General features: G+C 36.3%; 3 protein-coding genes across 7 annotated transcripts; 2 read left to right on the forward strand and 1 right to left on the reverse strand.

The window, feature by feature from the left end:
- Window positions 1–448: 448 nt before the first annotated feature.
- Window positions 449–9,042, forward strand: cdip1 (cell death-inducing p53 target 1). Of its 4 annotated transcripts, XM_026254370.1 has the most exons (6): window positions 449–636; window positions 2,898–2,975; window positions 3,774–3,927; window positions 4,098–4,268; window positions 5,191–5,461; window positions 6,293–9,042. In XM_026254370.1, the coding sequence occupies exons 3-6, from the start codon at window positions 3,843–3,845 to the stop codon at window positions 6,402–6,404; spliced, it is 639 nt and encodes a 212-aa protein (XP_026110155.1). In that variant the 5' UTR covers window positions 449–636; window positions 2,898–2,975; window positions 3,774–3,842; the 3' UTR covers window positions 6,405–9,042. The 4 variants fall into 4 exon arrangements, with proteins under 4 accessions (XP_026110155.1, XP_026110156.1, XP_026110157.1 ...); XM_026254371.1 differs by lacking the exon at window positions 2,898–2,975 and having other exon boundaries at window positions 449–642; XM_026254372.1 differs by lacking the exon at window positions 2,898–2,975 and having other exon boundaries at window positions 4,101–4,268.
- Window positions 9,043–10,364, reverse strand: polr3k (polymerase (RNA) III (DNA directed) polypeptide K). The gene is made up of 3 exons (XM_026254403.1): window positions 10,126–10,364; window positions 9,622–9,709; window positions 9,043–9,473 (listed from the first exon to the last, which is right to left on the reverse strand). The coding sequence occupies exons 1-3, from the start codon at window positions 10,234–10,236 to the stop codon at window positions 9,346–9,348; spliced, it is 327 nt and encodes a 108-aa protein (XP_026110188.1). The 5' UTR covers window positions 10,237–10,364; the 3' UTR covers window positions 9,043–9,345.
- Window positions 10,365–10,562: 198 nt separating this feature from the next.
- Window positions 10,563–11,826, forward strand: LOC113083118 (U11/U12 small nuclear ribonucleoprotein 25 kDa protein). Of its 2 annotated transcripts, XM_026254392.1 has the most exons (6): window positions 10,596–10,657; window positions 10,706–11,014; window positions 11,128–11,218; window positions 11,290–11,395; window positions 11,466–11,540; window positions 11,660–11,826. In XM_026254392.1, the coding sequence occupies exons 2-6, from the start codon at window positions 10,760–10,762 to the stop codon at window positions 11,715–11,717; spliced, it is 585 nt and encodes a 194-aa protein (XP_026110177.1). In that variant the 5' UTR covers window positions 10,596–10,657; window positions 10,706–10,759; the 3' UTR covers window positions 11,718–11,826. The 2 variants fall into 2 exon arrangements, with proteins under 2 accessions (XP_026110167.1, XP_026110177.1); XM_026254382.1 differs by having other exon boundaries at window positions 10,563–11,014.
- Window positions 11,827–15,103: the final 3,277 nt, after the last annotated feature.

Below are 15,103 nucleotides of genomic sequence, written 5' to 3' on the forward strand. Positions count from 1 at the left end.
GTAGCAAGACATATCCTGTAATGATTTTTTTTTAAAGATAATTATAACCATTTTATTGTTGGATATTGCTAGAAATATACCCGTTCTATGAGATGCTAAGAACTTCACCTGGACAACTTTAAAGGCGATTTCCTCAATATTAAGATTTTTGTTGCACCCTCAGATTCCAGATTTTCAAATATCTCGGTCAAATATTGTCCTGTCCTAACAAACATAAATGGAAAACTTATTTATTTTTAATAAAAAAGGACCCTTATGACTGGCTTTGTGGTTCAGGCAGGGTCACAAATGTTCCTTACTGTGTTCCCTTTAATTATGCTTCTCAGTAAAAGAGGGAAAACTTGCCTCGAAACCTTAACACGTGAACATTAATTACGCAATGCTGACGTTGCTTTGTAACCTCGCAAGAGGTCCTCTCAACCTAATTCATATTCACAGTCCAAGCCTCGGCCATAGTAGGATATGTAAACTCGCCAGTGGGATTCACACACACCTCCCGTCTCCCATGTTTACGTCAAATCCTTCCCAGCAGCGGATGTTATTGGAAAAGTGGGGCTACAAACGTGAACATATGAGCTGGAAAGCACTGAAAAGTTGTCAGGCCTAATCTTTTCATAAACACGGTGGACCCAGAAGGTAACGGTGTGTTGTCTGAGTGACTGTTAGTCTGTGTTTTATTGGCTGGGAGCGTGGCGGCAGCCGCCAGGCCTGTGCTCGCATCATTCACTAGTAACGTTCTGCATCGATGAGTGATTTTAATCGCTAACGATGTTTATCGGTCTGGGAAAGTTGTTACGTTTCGTTTGTATATAATGCTTGGCTTTTTAACCGTTAGTCTTCGTTACTAAATGACAGTGAGACATGTTAGCTAGCCAGGTTGGTTGCTGAGGCTACTGCGATGAATGAGGATCGCATGTATGCAACAAAGAGTCATTTTACACTTGTGTGCTATATTTGGGGATAGTATAACGTCAGATACTGTGGCTTATTTTAGCTAGAATAACGGTAGCCTTTTCTTGTTAATGATGAGAGCCTAGTAACTAATGACACAATCAGCAATTTGCTGTTATTTGTCATGGAGAATCACAGTAATAGTGTATTGATGTGAATTTTAGGGCAGTGTTATGTCATCGGTGCTAGAGGCGATGAAACAGGTTGGATGGATAATCGCTGATCTCTGTTTGAGCGCATCGTCTACTCCAGAAAGCACCAGAACAATCTAGTGAGGCCAAAAAAGGTCTTAAATCAAAGCAGAAAGTATTAAATTCAAGCCATTAAACTATGCATGCATGCATTATAAAATTGTATATCTTACAAGGTATGTTTGGTTTGTTTTCTAAAACAAATCTCTTAACATCCTTAAATCAAGGTTCATTGAGATGCAAATTGAAAAAAGTCAAGTGAGTTTATGCTTAAACCAGTGTTGGGTTGTAGAAAAACCCAACTTGTTTTCTGTTTGAATTAAGCAGATTTTTCTGACACAATTAGCAGATACATTTCTAACAAGACGAGACTTATTTTAGCATATGTCTTATTGCTTCACAAATAGCCTAAATGCATCTTGATTTAACAATCAAGAACATCACTCTTTTTTGCAGTTTGATCAGAGAGTAGAGTAAAAAAAAAGTAAAGTGAACTACAGTTAAATGAAGATCTGTTGAAAGTTTTATTCTCAAAGTGTAAAGTGTTGCTAATACAAAATGCAAATGCATTAAGCAACCATATTGACGAATTGAGTCGCATTTCTTAAAAAGTGATTTACCTTTTAGAAACCCTGCCAAACACACCAACTTTTGTGCTGGTTGGTTGGTCATTTGGACATGTTAAAACTAGCCAAACACCAACCTTAATCATATAGTTGGATTCCCTGCAGCTAACATTGAACAAATTTATACATAAAACCATGCCAAGCATGTTCAACCATCCAGAAGTTGTAAAAAATGTAATTAATGTTGGTTAATTAGAATGGTTTTGTTAAAATATATTATATACCTGCTGTAGAAGAACAGTACCACCACTGACCTATAGCAGGCGCTGTTATTTTATGCTGGTATAAGCTGGTGTACAGTCAGCGTGGATAATATATTCAGATACATTCAATGTTATCAATGTCTTGTATATCAGATTTGTATTATATTTAAATGCCCTAATGACACAGGAGAAATGTGTGAGATTTGTGGTTATGGAGAAGCATTCTGTGTAATCATTTTCCATTATCTCAAATAAAATACAGGATGTGAACTGGGCAACAAACTACTCTCATAAATCAACAGCCGTTTGGTTCACAAAACATTGATATGCTCCACATATAGCCTAGTAGTAGACACATGTTTTTGTTTTCATATTTCCTGCTTCATCCCCATCATTCATTGACTGGTGGTGGTAACCATTCCATAAAATGCAAATTAGATGTGTTTATATCACCTGCCAGATCATGAAAGGGGATACTGCTATGATGATACAATATTGGCATATTGTTATGCCTATACTTCGATTTGGCTTCCAAATGAGGTGCTGTTTACATAAAGATCTTGTTTCTAATTTGCATTTGGTTTTTCTAAAAATGAAATAATTTTCTTTTTCCCCCTACAAAATGACACACATTTCACTTGAAGGACACAGTGTTTGACCTCTAGTTAGTCTTGACCTACATGGTTCCAAGAATACTGTGCTATTGTTTCTACTGTAAATGTTATTACTTTAACTTCTCAAAGGCCCAAACTGTCTACTTAAACCCAGGTGCTGAAGATTACACTTACATAACACTGCATGGTATACTAGTTATTATTTAATTTGTCTGTTTTTATTCTAGCTGTAGATTTATATAATGATTGGTACAATCTTGAACAGTTGTACTGACTAGCTTACTAACTAACCTAACTATCTTTAACCATCAGGTAGGACGATGCACTTCACCATTCAGGCACATATATCATGAGGATTATGCATTATACACTACCATTCAAAACATTGAGGTTGGTAAGATTTTAAAAATATATATATATTTATGAAGGAAATAATTAATATTTGTCTCTTTTGACAGCCTTTATTTGTTAAAACATACAGTATTGTGAATGTTATACAATTAAAAATAGCAGTTTTATATTTAGAAAATATTCCAAAATGTAATTTATTTCCGTGATACAAAGCTAAAACTCCAGACTACAGTGTCTCCTGCTCAAGAAACATTTCTTATCATCATCATTATAGTTCAACAGAACAGCATTTATTTGAAAATAAATCACTTTCACCTTTGATCAGTTTAATGCAGCCTTGCTTAATTAAAATATTAATTGTTTTTTGTTTTCATATAAATATATAAATCTTTTGTAGTTTCTGTTTTAATCAATTTAATGTGTCCTTCCTGAGTAAAAGCTTAAATTACTTAAAAAAATCTTATTAACCCAAAACCTTTAAAAAAAAATCGTAACTTTTGAAGGGTTTATCATGAAGTATATTGATGCAGCGTGTACCTCAGACTCAAAGATGATCACACACAGAACAGTGTTTTATCTCATAACTTGTAGTATTGGGATACAGGTGGCTTGACGGACCGACCCTTATTAATCGGTGTTCATAAGAGCAGATAATTCATGCTTATGGACATATTGTTTTTATTTGTGGGCTCAGGGGGAATGTAGAGGCAATGAGCCGCTGCAAATCGATGATAATTGGATGTGCTTGAAATGCCTCGGCAACAGTAGTCAGGGATGGCACTATCACATTACACTGTGTGGTTACTGAACCGTGTGGCCTGTTTGTGTTCCCCTCAGAAACGCTGCTTGAACGTCAGCGCAGTGTGAGGAGAGCTTCCTTCTCTGGCCTCCTTCCAGGGAACCAACATGTCCAGTGACCCTCCTCCTCCTTACCCAGGGGGCCCCAGTGCCCCGCTTCTCATGGAGAAAAATGGGCAGCCTCCAGTTCCTGGTAAATTCCTAGATATTTTTCTCATCTTTATAGACATTATAGACAGTCTCTTTGATATATATCTCTTTTAAAATAAGTTTTATATACCTTAATTGTTTTACAACCACTAGCAAATCTAGCAGGAGGCATATGAGTTGTCGTTTCTTGTATCTAAGTGTGTGTTTCCTCAGCAGCCAGTGCTCCAGTAACAACAGGACCTCCACAAGGGCAGCCACTGCCTCCAGAATATGGACCTCCGCCTTATGAAGCTACACAATCAGGCTTTATTCCTCCACACGTCCCAGGAGAAGGTCCCATGCCTAAGCCTGTGCACATGCCGATGCCCATGCCTCATCCTCACGGTGAGAGTGCCTTCCTAACTGAAACCGTTAGCAGTTCAGAAAGAAGAATTCGTAGTCAATGGAAATCAAAATCTGCTGTGATGCAACATGTTTCTAGGAACAGGTCATTTTTTCCGTTCACAGTGAAACTAAAAGTGATGTGTCAGGGCTAGGAGCAGTATTGCACAAAATGAATCCTTTTCTCTTTTTTTAATACACATTATGATTGATTGGTGTGTATATTATTTGATAGAAAAAAGCTTGTGTTTTAATCTTGAATTAAAATGTAATAACTCACTCCGACCGAATTTACACTTTTAAAATCTTATAAAGGAAAAGATCATGAAAAAATTAATATTCTCTCATCATTCATGTCATTCTAAACCTGTATGACTTTCTTTCTTGTGTGTAACACAAAAGAAGATATTTTGAAGAACCAAACAGTTTTGGTTCCCATTGACTTCATTTTTTTTTTAAGGGAAAGTTCACCCAAAACTGAAATTTCTGTCATTATTTATTCACTTTCACATCATTCCAAACCCGCAAGACCTTCCTGCATTGTGTTACTCTCGTGAACGCGCGTCAAAGACTGACATAGAAGAGAATAAATTGTTGAATAAAGTCATTTTGTTTTCTTTGTGCGCAAAAATTATTCTGGTAGCTTCATAAAATAAAGGTTGAACAATGTCCTTACTACCTTTCTGGGCCTTGAATGTGGTAGTTCCCTTGCTTAATTTGTGTCTTACAGGTTTGGAACGACACGAGGCTGAGAAATTAATGACAGAATTTTCATTTTTGGGTGAACTGTCCCTTTAAGAAAACATTTAATATGAACTAATACTAGATTTCCCTTACCTTTTCTCATTATAAACTAAATTCAAGCTTCATTGTCTACGAGATTTGTTGTGTGCGGATAACTGTAAAAAATAATGATGTGCTGCAGGTGGTTACTATGCTCCGCCTGGACACTTTCCTCATCCGATAGCCGAGCACTATGGTCCGGGGCCCAGTCACTTTGCTCCAGGTCACACAGCCACAGTCCTCGCCCCTCCTGGTGCCACCACTACCACAGTGACGGTTCTACAGGGGGAGATGTTCCAGACGGATCCAGTGCAGACGGTTTGTCCACACTGCCAACAGCCCATCAGCACCCACATCAGCCACGACATCGGCCTCATGAACACTCTCTTCTGTATGTTCTGCTTCTTTGTCGGGTAAGTGAGCTGTGGAACCGGACAGCTCCGTGTGATCTGATTATATGACCTCTGCAGGGTTATTATAGTCGAGGTAAACTAAAACTAATACCACAACCATAAAAAGACCTTGTTATTTGAAATGGAGTATTAAAAAATCTATAATTTCTGCATTAATTTCAGCATTTACTGTAACTTGATTTACTAAATGACTCAAACTGAAATAAAAATGAATAAAATCGACATAGATATATAAAAAAACGAATATGACAAACACAACAAGATTTCTAAAACTAAACAATGGAAACGGCAATTTATATACATATATTAATAAAAACAATAATAAAAACAATAACAGTCTCACAGTGATACTAGAATAACACTGGACATCTCTGTGAAATCGACTTTCTGTTAAGTTTTTTTCTTGACAGTTCTTTTTCTTAAACACTTCTTATTATTATTATTATTATTATCAATTGAAAACCATTATTATTTTTCTGGAAAACCATGATAAAAAGAAATGTAAAAGAACAGGCGTTATTTGAAGATTTTTTTTTGTGTGTGTGTGTAATATTATAAAAGTCTTTACTTTGACTTTTGATCAATTTAAACCATCTCTAGTGAATAAAAGTGTTCATTTTATTTCAAAACCTTACTGATTCAAACCTTTGAATGGTGTTGTACATGAATTTAAGTACAGAAATTAAAGCCGTTTTCAAAGCAGAAATGGTGTGTTCAGATCATCGTGCGTCTGAATTGTATTTTTAATTTAGTTTTGAATAAATGAATACATAATGAGCCTACAGTAATACCTTTTTGAGATTCCTTCTGACTTTTGTCTTTGTTTTGCAGGTGTGATCTAGGTTGCTGCTTGATCCCCTGTTTTATTGACGAACTCAAGGATGTGACACACACTTGCCCGAACTGCAAGGGCTATATTTACACATACAAGCGCATATGCTAACACTTTATCCCATCAACGATCTTGCTGTGACCTCGTTCTGGTGGGTGTTGATGACTCGCTTTTTCGTGTTCATTTTGCCCAAGCTGACAGCTCATCTTTCCAGCCACTTCTCACTTCATCTAACTATTGATTCTCACTCATTTTGACATAGTTACTGATGCCTGTAAAATTAAGCAGCGGTCATTGAAGGATCGGTAGATTTTATATGCATAATGGTCAGGGTTACATTGTGTCATCCAAGTACTGTTTTATTTTTATTTTAGCAGTAGAGCAAAGTATACATTTAGAAAATATGTGAAAATATTAACCTCGCAAAGCTCATTTGTGAATATTATAGAGTAGCGAAACTAAACGAAGTTCACTTCAGGGTCAGTGTTGTTGGATTGCAGGATTATTATTGTATGCATTATTGTTTTATTTTAACCTATTAAAATGAAAGTCTTTGATGGCTGGGACTTTTGAGGTCCTTGAGTAACATTGTTGCTTTTACATGTGAAAATGTCACAGTATTTGGCATTTTATGCAAATGTCATGGGATTTTTTTTTTCTCTTTCACTTTTGTTTTGGATTTGTCGATAAGGCTCATTTCAAGTCGATTTGATAAATGTGTATCAATGTAACAGGCACTGTGTCGTCGTAGAGGAATTATTTCTATTGGAAAAGGGATCTGTATGTCCATCTCAATCTACTTTTAGTACTTTAGAGATGTCATGCTAGGAACAATTCAACCAAAACACACTTAATTATTTTGAACTGTGAATGAAAATTATAGCCATGGTGCTTTTCAAACCACTTTACTAGCAGTTCTGTGTTGTCAGTAGGCTGTTTGAGACTTCTGTAAACTATCATCTGCTATTCAGGTCAGTTTATTAATCATTATTACGGTAGATAGATCTGTGTTTGCTGATACTAAGGTTGGGGTAGAAACATCTAGAATAACAGACAAGCATCGATGGACAGTTATTCTGCTGCAGAACATATTTAGAAGTGGTTGTTGCATATTTTGTCATTTCTACTTGCCATTGTGAAGTCGTAGTCCTCCACATTTCTGGTTAAAGCTGTTCAAAGCTGCTTTGCTGTTTGAGTTCACCGGCATGATGAAGGACGCTGCATGAAATCACTGTAATATTGCATAGCTCTCTATTGGGCCATATGTTCCCTCACTGTGTCACCCTGTGCTGGTTGCTGCACTGGGCTGCATAATTCAAAGCAGATTAACCCTTTGCTTATTAATACTTTGGGCAACATGGGATGGTTGTCCTGCATTTCCTTTGTTTTTTTTTTTTTTTTTTTTTTTTTTTGTTTGTGGTCAGATTGTGATTTATATATATAAATAATTAGTTGTCTGTCCTGGCTTCGAAACTGTAAATTTTCTGTTCGTCTTGTTCTGTCCATAAATGTGATTTACTGCTGAAATGGTACGAAATTTAAAAGTTACAACATCAGCAGTGCTCAGACTATATATGTATATAACCTCAGTTTTTTTTTTTTTCATCTTTTTCTTAAAACTACACTAAGTAACATTTGGGTCTGTAGCGGTTTAAAAAAAAAAAATTAATAAAAAAAACCCTGCATGTGTCTTGCGGAAGAACATTGTTTTGGTTGTGCTGATGTGCTTCGGCTCCGGTCCTCTAAAGCGGATGAATGTAGTTCGACGGACCGCTGTATCGTTGTGCGTGGTTTCTTTGATTTTACAATCGCGATATACTATTTTGAATGATCTATGGTAAATTTTTATCATTAGTTGTGACAGCAAACTTTAAGCTTCGCTCTTTTCCCACAACAAGAGATTTCTCGGCTTATGGATATATGCTGATAAATAATGTAATGCACGGAAGAATGTCGTAGTAGCCTATGCAATTTCCCGCGAAATCCATCCTAACTGAATATTATAGGATAACTAAATTTGGGCGAATTAAGTAAGTATTTACACAAAAAGTTCCATAGTGTAGTTTTAAATGAGGATTTAGATAATAAATATGTTTCTCTGGTAGACAATCTGCCAACATTATAGCTGATTAACAATCAGACTTTCCATCTTTCCATTGTACTATTTAACACAAAACATAACAGTCGCTCTGTGAATTCACAAAAGCCTTATTGTATGATCTTTTTAATCAGAAACAAACACTGAATTATATGCAGGTATTACAAACTGCCACATTAAATTATGAATATGATTTCAAAGTATTCAGCAGTTAAAATTACAATGTACTATTGTCTGACTGAAAAAAAAAGAATGACCTCATCCCATCCAGCTTAATTCCATCCTATCAACCATGACCTGTAATAACATCAAGACACCTCGCCGTCATCTGCAAAAACGACATGTCTGTTTGATTATTGGAAGATAATCTCCAGTAAATATGTATGCATGACCATGGGGTTTACTTGCACAGCCCAGTCTGGCTCCCTTTAATATGCTCTTGACTATGTAGGTCTACTTGCTTTGTGAAGTGACTTGATGCTGTTGCAGACAATAGATGTGTCAAGCTTGTGTTGCCGGAATGCTGCTGTAGATAGATGCCTTGAGAATAGTATATGGCACTACAGCAGATGCCATGCTCAACTCAAGTCTCAAATGTGTATGTAAAACAAAACTTATGGACTGACTGAACAAATAAAAAGACAAACCGTATCATATATGAAGAGTAATTTTATTACTTGCATGCGCACACACACCCACACAAAAATCAGTCATCAGGCCAACAAAGCTCATGTAGTTACTGTCATAATGATATATTACATACACATTCTGTAAAAGTGAAAATAAAGTAGTTTATGAAGCATAAAGGGGTGTCTGTCGTTTTGAATCCAAATACACAATGACAAAGTTTTGGCTCCAACAAATAAATATAAATCTTCTATATGAAAACTGAATATTCTGTTATGAGCACATATTCTGAGCCACATAATAAAGTTTAAATCTGAGATCTCTGATTTAGTCTCTCCAGCGATGCCCACATTGTATATTGCAGCACTTGTAGAAGGTTGTCATCGGTTCATCAGCAGACCTAGTCTGAATCTGCATAAAGTAGGCCCTTGGGTGCTCACATTTTGGACAAGGTTCTGCAAAGAAATATTATGAAGTGTTATACCTCAAAACGAATCGAGAATGATTGAAAACATTCATTTAAAGCAACCAGAACTTGTAGTTAAATATTTACTGTGCATACAGGTACTGTATAATAATACACTACAAAATACACGGTTTTACCTGGAGTGGAATCCACATTTTCCCAAGCAGCAGAGCCCCCGAGAACATCATCAACCTCCTTCAGTTTGGGGTACTTTCTGTTATTTACCTGTCAAAACAACCAACAGTTATTTCCACACACTCCTCCTACTACAAAGGTATCATTGGCTGATACTATGTAGAAAACATGTCTTTCATATTCAGATGCAGTAAAATCATGTATTTTATTCAAATAAACGTATTACATGCGTTCTAAAAGTAAGGTTCACGTTCTGTTCCAGCATTACATGCATTTGAATGGAACGTTCACATTGTTTATTGCGAATTTAGAATGTTTATCGTTATAATGGAAAAAACATTAATCTTAAGTTTCAGAATCACATGTTTGCACGTCACGTGTTGGAATTGAACAATACTTTTATTTCACGAGTAATCTAATCGAAGGTTAAAAACGAACTACAGATAACCACGTATTTAAACAGAACGTTCCAAACAAGTTTCTGTGTTGTAATGGTGACTCGTTACCTTCCTCGTGATGTTGTGCACATATGGACATGTGTTACACGCGAATCTGAAGCATCTCTGTCCCTCCTCCACGATCAACACATTCCCACAAGTTGGACAAAACAGGAGCATTTTCAACCTGTTATAAATAATATTGTATACTAAATACTGTTATTTTTTTTCTTTTTCTGATGCAACTGAAGTTGGTGTTTACATATTCTCATGCCTGGTCGCTACAGGAAGCACATAATGTGAACGTGCCTCACTATATTATGCTCGACATGAAACGAAATATAAACGCAAATAAACATTAACTATATAATAATGTTATATATACATATAACTGTCAGGAACTATATACATATATATGTTATATTAAATTATTTAAATGTAAAGAATGATATAGTCAATTTCGGAAATATAACATAGAAACGTATGCGGAACTAAACTTTAGTGTATCACAGAAAAATTCCGACAGCGTGTTTGTTTAAAAAAAAAATGGATAAGGAATGTTGGATCGCAACAGAACTGTAACGTTAGATGTTACAGTTTTATCCGAGATAATTTACCAGCGGTGCCATAATTCCGTTTAAATTCACTAATCGGTTTAATAAACATGGAAAGAACTTGACGCCTTAATGTCTCGTATTTCTGGATGCTAGACTTGCATCAAGGAGTTTTCGCTCGTCATCAGTTGAACATGGATGAATTAAAGGAAGAAAGCCTAAAGAATGTGGACGAGGCCGAGATTGAAGAGAAAACTGTTGTAGGTGAAATTAAAGAAGAGCAAGAAGATGATGAAGAAGAAGATGATGAGGAGGCATTGCCACACTCTGAATTTCTTGACATCTTTGAGGAAGGACTGGCTCTGATGGTCCAGGACCCTTTACTGTGCGACCTGCCAATTCAGGTCGACCATCCAACTTGTTTTAATAGAATAAAATTGAAACAAGCTTCATATTTGAATGCAATAATTCATAAGGTCTTGAATTCTAAATCTTTTCTGTTCTTTTAAATGTTCAGGTCACTCTGGAGGAGGTGAACTCTCAGGTGGCTCTGGAATATGGTCAAGCCATGACTGTTCGTGTTTGTAAGGCTGATGAAGAAGTCATGCGTGAGTTTTCTTGGAATTATTTGGAACTGCTATACATTTATTGATTCTAACTGGAACAAATCTCTTCACAGCTATTGTGGTCGTGCAGTCTGCTACGGTTCTGGATCTGAAGAAAGCCATTTGCAGATATATGGAGCTAAAACAACAACGAGAGGGAGGTGTGAAGCACATCAGCTGGTGAGATGTGAAAAAAAGTATAGGATGTACTTTTGTATTTGTTTTTCCCTAATCTACTTTCCCTGTCAAGGAAATACGTGTGGAGGTCATTTCATCTGGTTTTCAATGGAGAAAAGTTAGAAGATGACAAAAGAAAGCTGAAGGAGTGAGTCCAAATAATCAGTTGCTGTTGTAGAAATTTGTTAACTTGTGTTCGTTTTGTTTCTCAGTATTTATGGTGCTTTGAATTATAATATGTTTTGATTGTGTTTCCTCTTTCCTCAGCTACGGGATCAAGAATAGAGATGAAGTGACATTTTTGAAGAACCTGAGAAGGAAATGAACAAATTAAGTTCTCTTTAATGGGTGAAATATATAAATAATGAATAGACATTTAAATGAAATGTTCACCCCAAAATTAAAAAGTCATCCTCATGATGTTCCCTCCCAAATACTGTTCCCTGTTATCCTGTTATTTTTCTGTGAAAAAAAAAAAAATATATATATATATATATATATATATATATATATATATATATATATATATATACATTTTTTTTGTTGTTGTTTAGAAAATGATGTGAATTATGACTTAATTTTTTAAGGTAAACATTTTCCTGTGAAGGCGACACTTGTTAAAGCAATTATTCTAGCAAGTAACTTAAAGGGATAGTTCACCCAAAAATCTAAATTATGTGTGTATGGTATACTGTCCATGTCCAGAAAGGTAATGAAAACATCATCAAAGTAGTCCATAGCCTCTTTCACACTGCACGTCGGACCCGGCAAATTACCGGAACATTGCCAGGTCCATTGCCAGGTCGCCTTCTGTGTGAAAGCAAACATGTCCCAGTATTGATTCCGGCATTGAACCCGGGTCAGGTACCTAGTAACAAAAGCCAGATCTAATGCCGTCTCGTAGTGATGACGCACGTTATCGCGCGACTCTTTTACCGGCTGTTTTGAAGGAAGAAAAAAAAAAATTGTGCAAACTGTAATGAAGCAGAGATCAGTTATTTCCTCACTTTCCGCGCTGACGCCGGGATCGTTTGCTTGCTTCACTGAAAGTATATCGTGCCTAACGTTTTCGACTCGTACATTACATGTCACCCCGTGATGTCATGTGTCGTTACGGGACCTTTACGGGTTGTGTGTGAAAGCATGCACATATCCCGGGTAATCACTAGCAGTGTGAAAGTGCAAAATCGAGTGACCCGGGAACAATTGCCAGAACACTTTACCTGTGTATTTGCTGGAATTGCAGTGTGAACGGGGCTTATGAGACATCAGAGGATCAGTTCGAATTTTTTGAAGCATCGAAAATACATTTTGGTCAAAAAATAGCAAAAACTACGACTTTAATTCATCATTGTCTTCTCTTCCTTGTCTGTTGTGAGAGAGTTCAAAACAAAGCAGTTTGTGATATCCGGTTCGCGAACTAATCATTCGATGTAACCGGATCTTTTTGAACCAGTTCACCAAATAAAACTGATTCGTTTTAAACGGTTCGCATCTCCAATACACATTAATCCACAAATGACTTAAGCTGTTCACTTTTTTAATGTGGCTGACACTCCCTCTGAGTTCAAACAAACCAATATCCCGGAGTAATTCATGCACTCAAACAGAACACCGACTGAACTGCTGTGAAGAGAGAACTGAAGATGAACACTGAGCCGAGCCAGATAACAAACAATATTCTTTCAATAAACCAGTTGAAAAAAAATGGTTCACTGCTTGACGTAATGGCGCTATTGGCGAGCATTGCCCTTGATCCAAGCCTTCGGTTTACCCGCACTCATTACATTAGCACAGAATCAGTTCAGAATCAATCACCAAAAGAATCAGTTCAGACGCTCTGTGTGTCGGTTTGCGTCACACTGAATCAAGAACTCAAGAACGAGTCAGTGTTTTGTTAGTTTTAATTTGTGGATTACTGCGTATTAGAGATGCAAACCATTTCAAACGATTCAGTTCGATTTGGTGAACTGGTTCAAAAAGATCCGATTACATCGAATGATTCGTTTGCCAACCGGATATCACAAACTGCTTTGTGTTGAACTCTCTCACAACAGACATGGAAGAGAAGACAATGATGAATAAAATCATAGTTTTTGCTATTTTTGGACCAAAATTTATTTTCGATGCTTCCAAAAATTTTAACTGACCCTCTGATGTCACATGGACTACTTTGATGATGTTTTTCTTACCTTTCTGGACATGGATAGTAGACCGTACACACAGCTTCAATGGAGGGACTGAGAGCTCTCGGACTAAATCTAAAATCTCCCTCTCACGGGTCTCACGGGTTTGGAATGACATGAGGGTAAGTTATTAATGACATAATTTAGATTTTTGGGTGAACTATCCCTTTAAATAGCTATTCTTAGATTACATTTCATAAAAGCTCTTTATTCTTTTTAGTTAGACCGAAACCAAAACTGTCACATTTGCAAAGATGCAAATGTGTGATAGTCCTCCTTTTCTAAGATGCCTAGTTATTAACATGTTTTCATGGTACATCTTCAAAACCGCTGATTCACTGGTAGTAAATGTCTCACAAAGTGCTTACAAAAATCATATTTTATGTTGCTTTTATATTGATCAAAATAATGAAATCTGAACATGGTGAAAATGAGTCGCTTTCAAAGGTGCAATTTAAGTCCCGCTAATGTTGCTTGCTAAAGTGCCTAATATTAAAGTCCCACCAGATTCACTTCAAAACTGTAGATATTTGTAGTTTAAGTCTGGCTGTGAGTTAGTAGTAAAATACAGGTAAACCACATGCTTTAAATATTACGGACGTGTTCCTCATACTGTTCAGCTACAATATGACCAGCCTCTTATTTCCTTATTACTGCAATGTGAAGAGCGACTGAAGAGACACTGCATCAATGCATGGGTAATTGTTAAAATATATTAATTATTTTTGAATTTGAATTATGTAATTGCACTAGGGTTAAACAATATTTTTCTTATCAGGAATACACTTTCTATTCCTTTTAAACAGACATAGCTTCTGTTATGAAACTATCGTATCTATTTCAGAGTCGATGCTGTATGAAGGTCTGAGGCTTTTGGAGGTTTAAGTGAAGCATCATCTCGACCCTCAACATGTCTGATGCACAGCTGATGAACATTTTTGAGGAGCTGAACCGACTGACCTTTAAGAGACAGCAGCTGACTGACAAACGCAACATCCTGGCTTTGCTCATCCAGTTCAAGAAAAACAATGGCCAGAATGAGCAACGTGAGTCAAATTAACTTGAACTACTTGATGACAAGAAGCCATATAAACAGTGAAAGACATTTACAGATTCTTCTTAAATAAAGAATTTGTTTATATATGCAAATATCGCGAGTTCTCATCATATAGTGTTACAGTATGTAAGGAAAAAGCCAATGTTGCTCACACGAGATCTTGTAACCGACAGAGTATTCCAGTGAGACTGAAGAACTCAAAGAGATTGATGAAGAGCTTAAAGTTCTCACTGAAAAGAAGATTGAACTGGAGAATTTGCAAGAAAGGCTGGGAGGCAGTCATTTAATAAGTAGGACAATATGATATCTTGAACAGATATTTTCTTTTTTACAGGAAATATTCTTAAACATTAGGAATTTGACATCTGTATTTGTATTTGAAGGTGCAGTTCTTTTTTCATATGTCCTTATCTTCTGAATGTTTCAGACACAACTCTTTCAACTACAGACAGTCCGCCATCTTATCCA

Source organism: Carassius auratus, chromosome 5 (assembly GCF_003368295.1).
Source record: "Carassius auratus strain Wakin chromosome 5, ASM336829v1, whole genome shotgun sequence".
NCBI classification, from domain to species: Eukaryota; Metazoa; Chordata; class Actinopteri; order Cypriniformes; family Cyprinidae; genus Carassius; species Carassius auratus.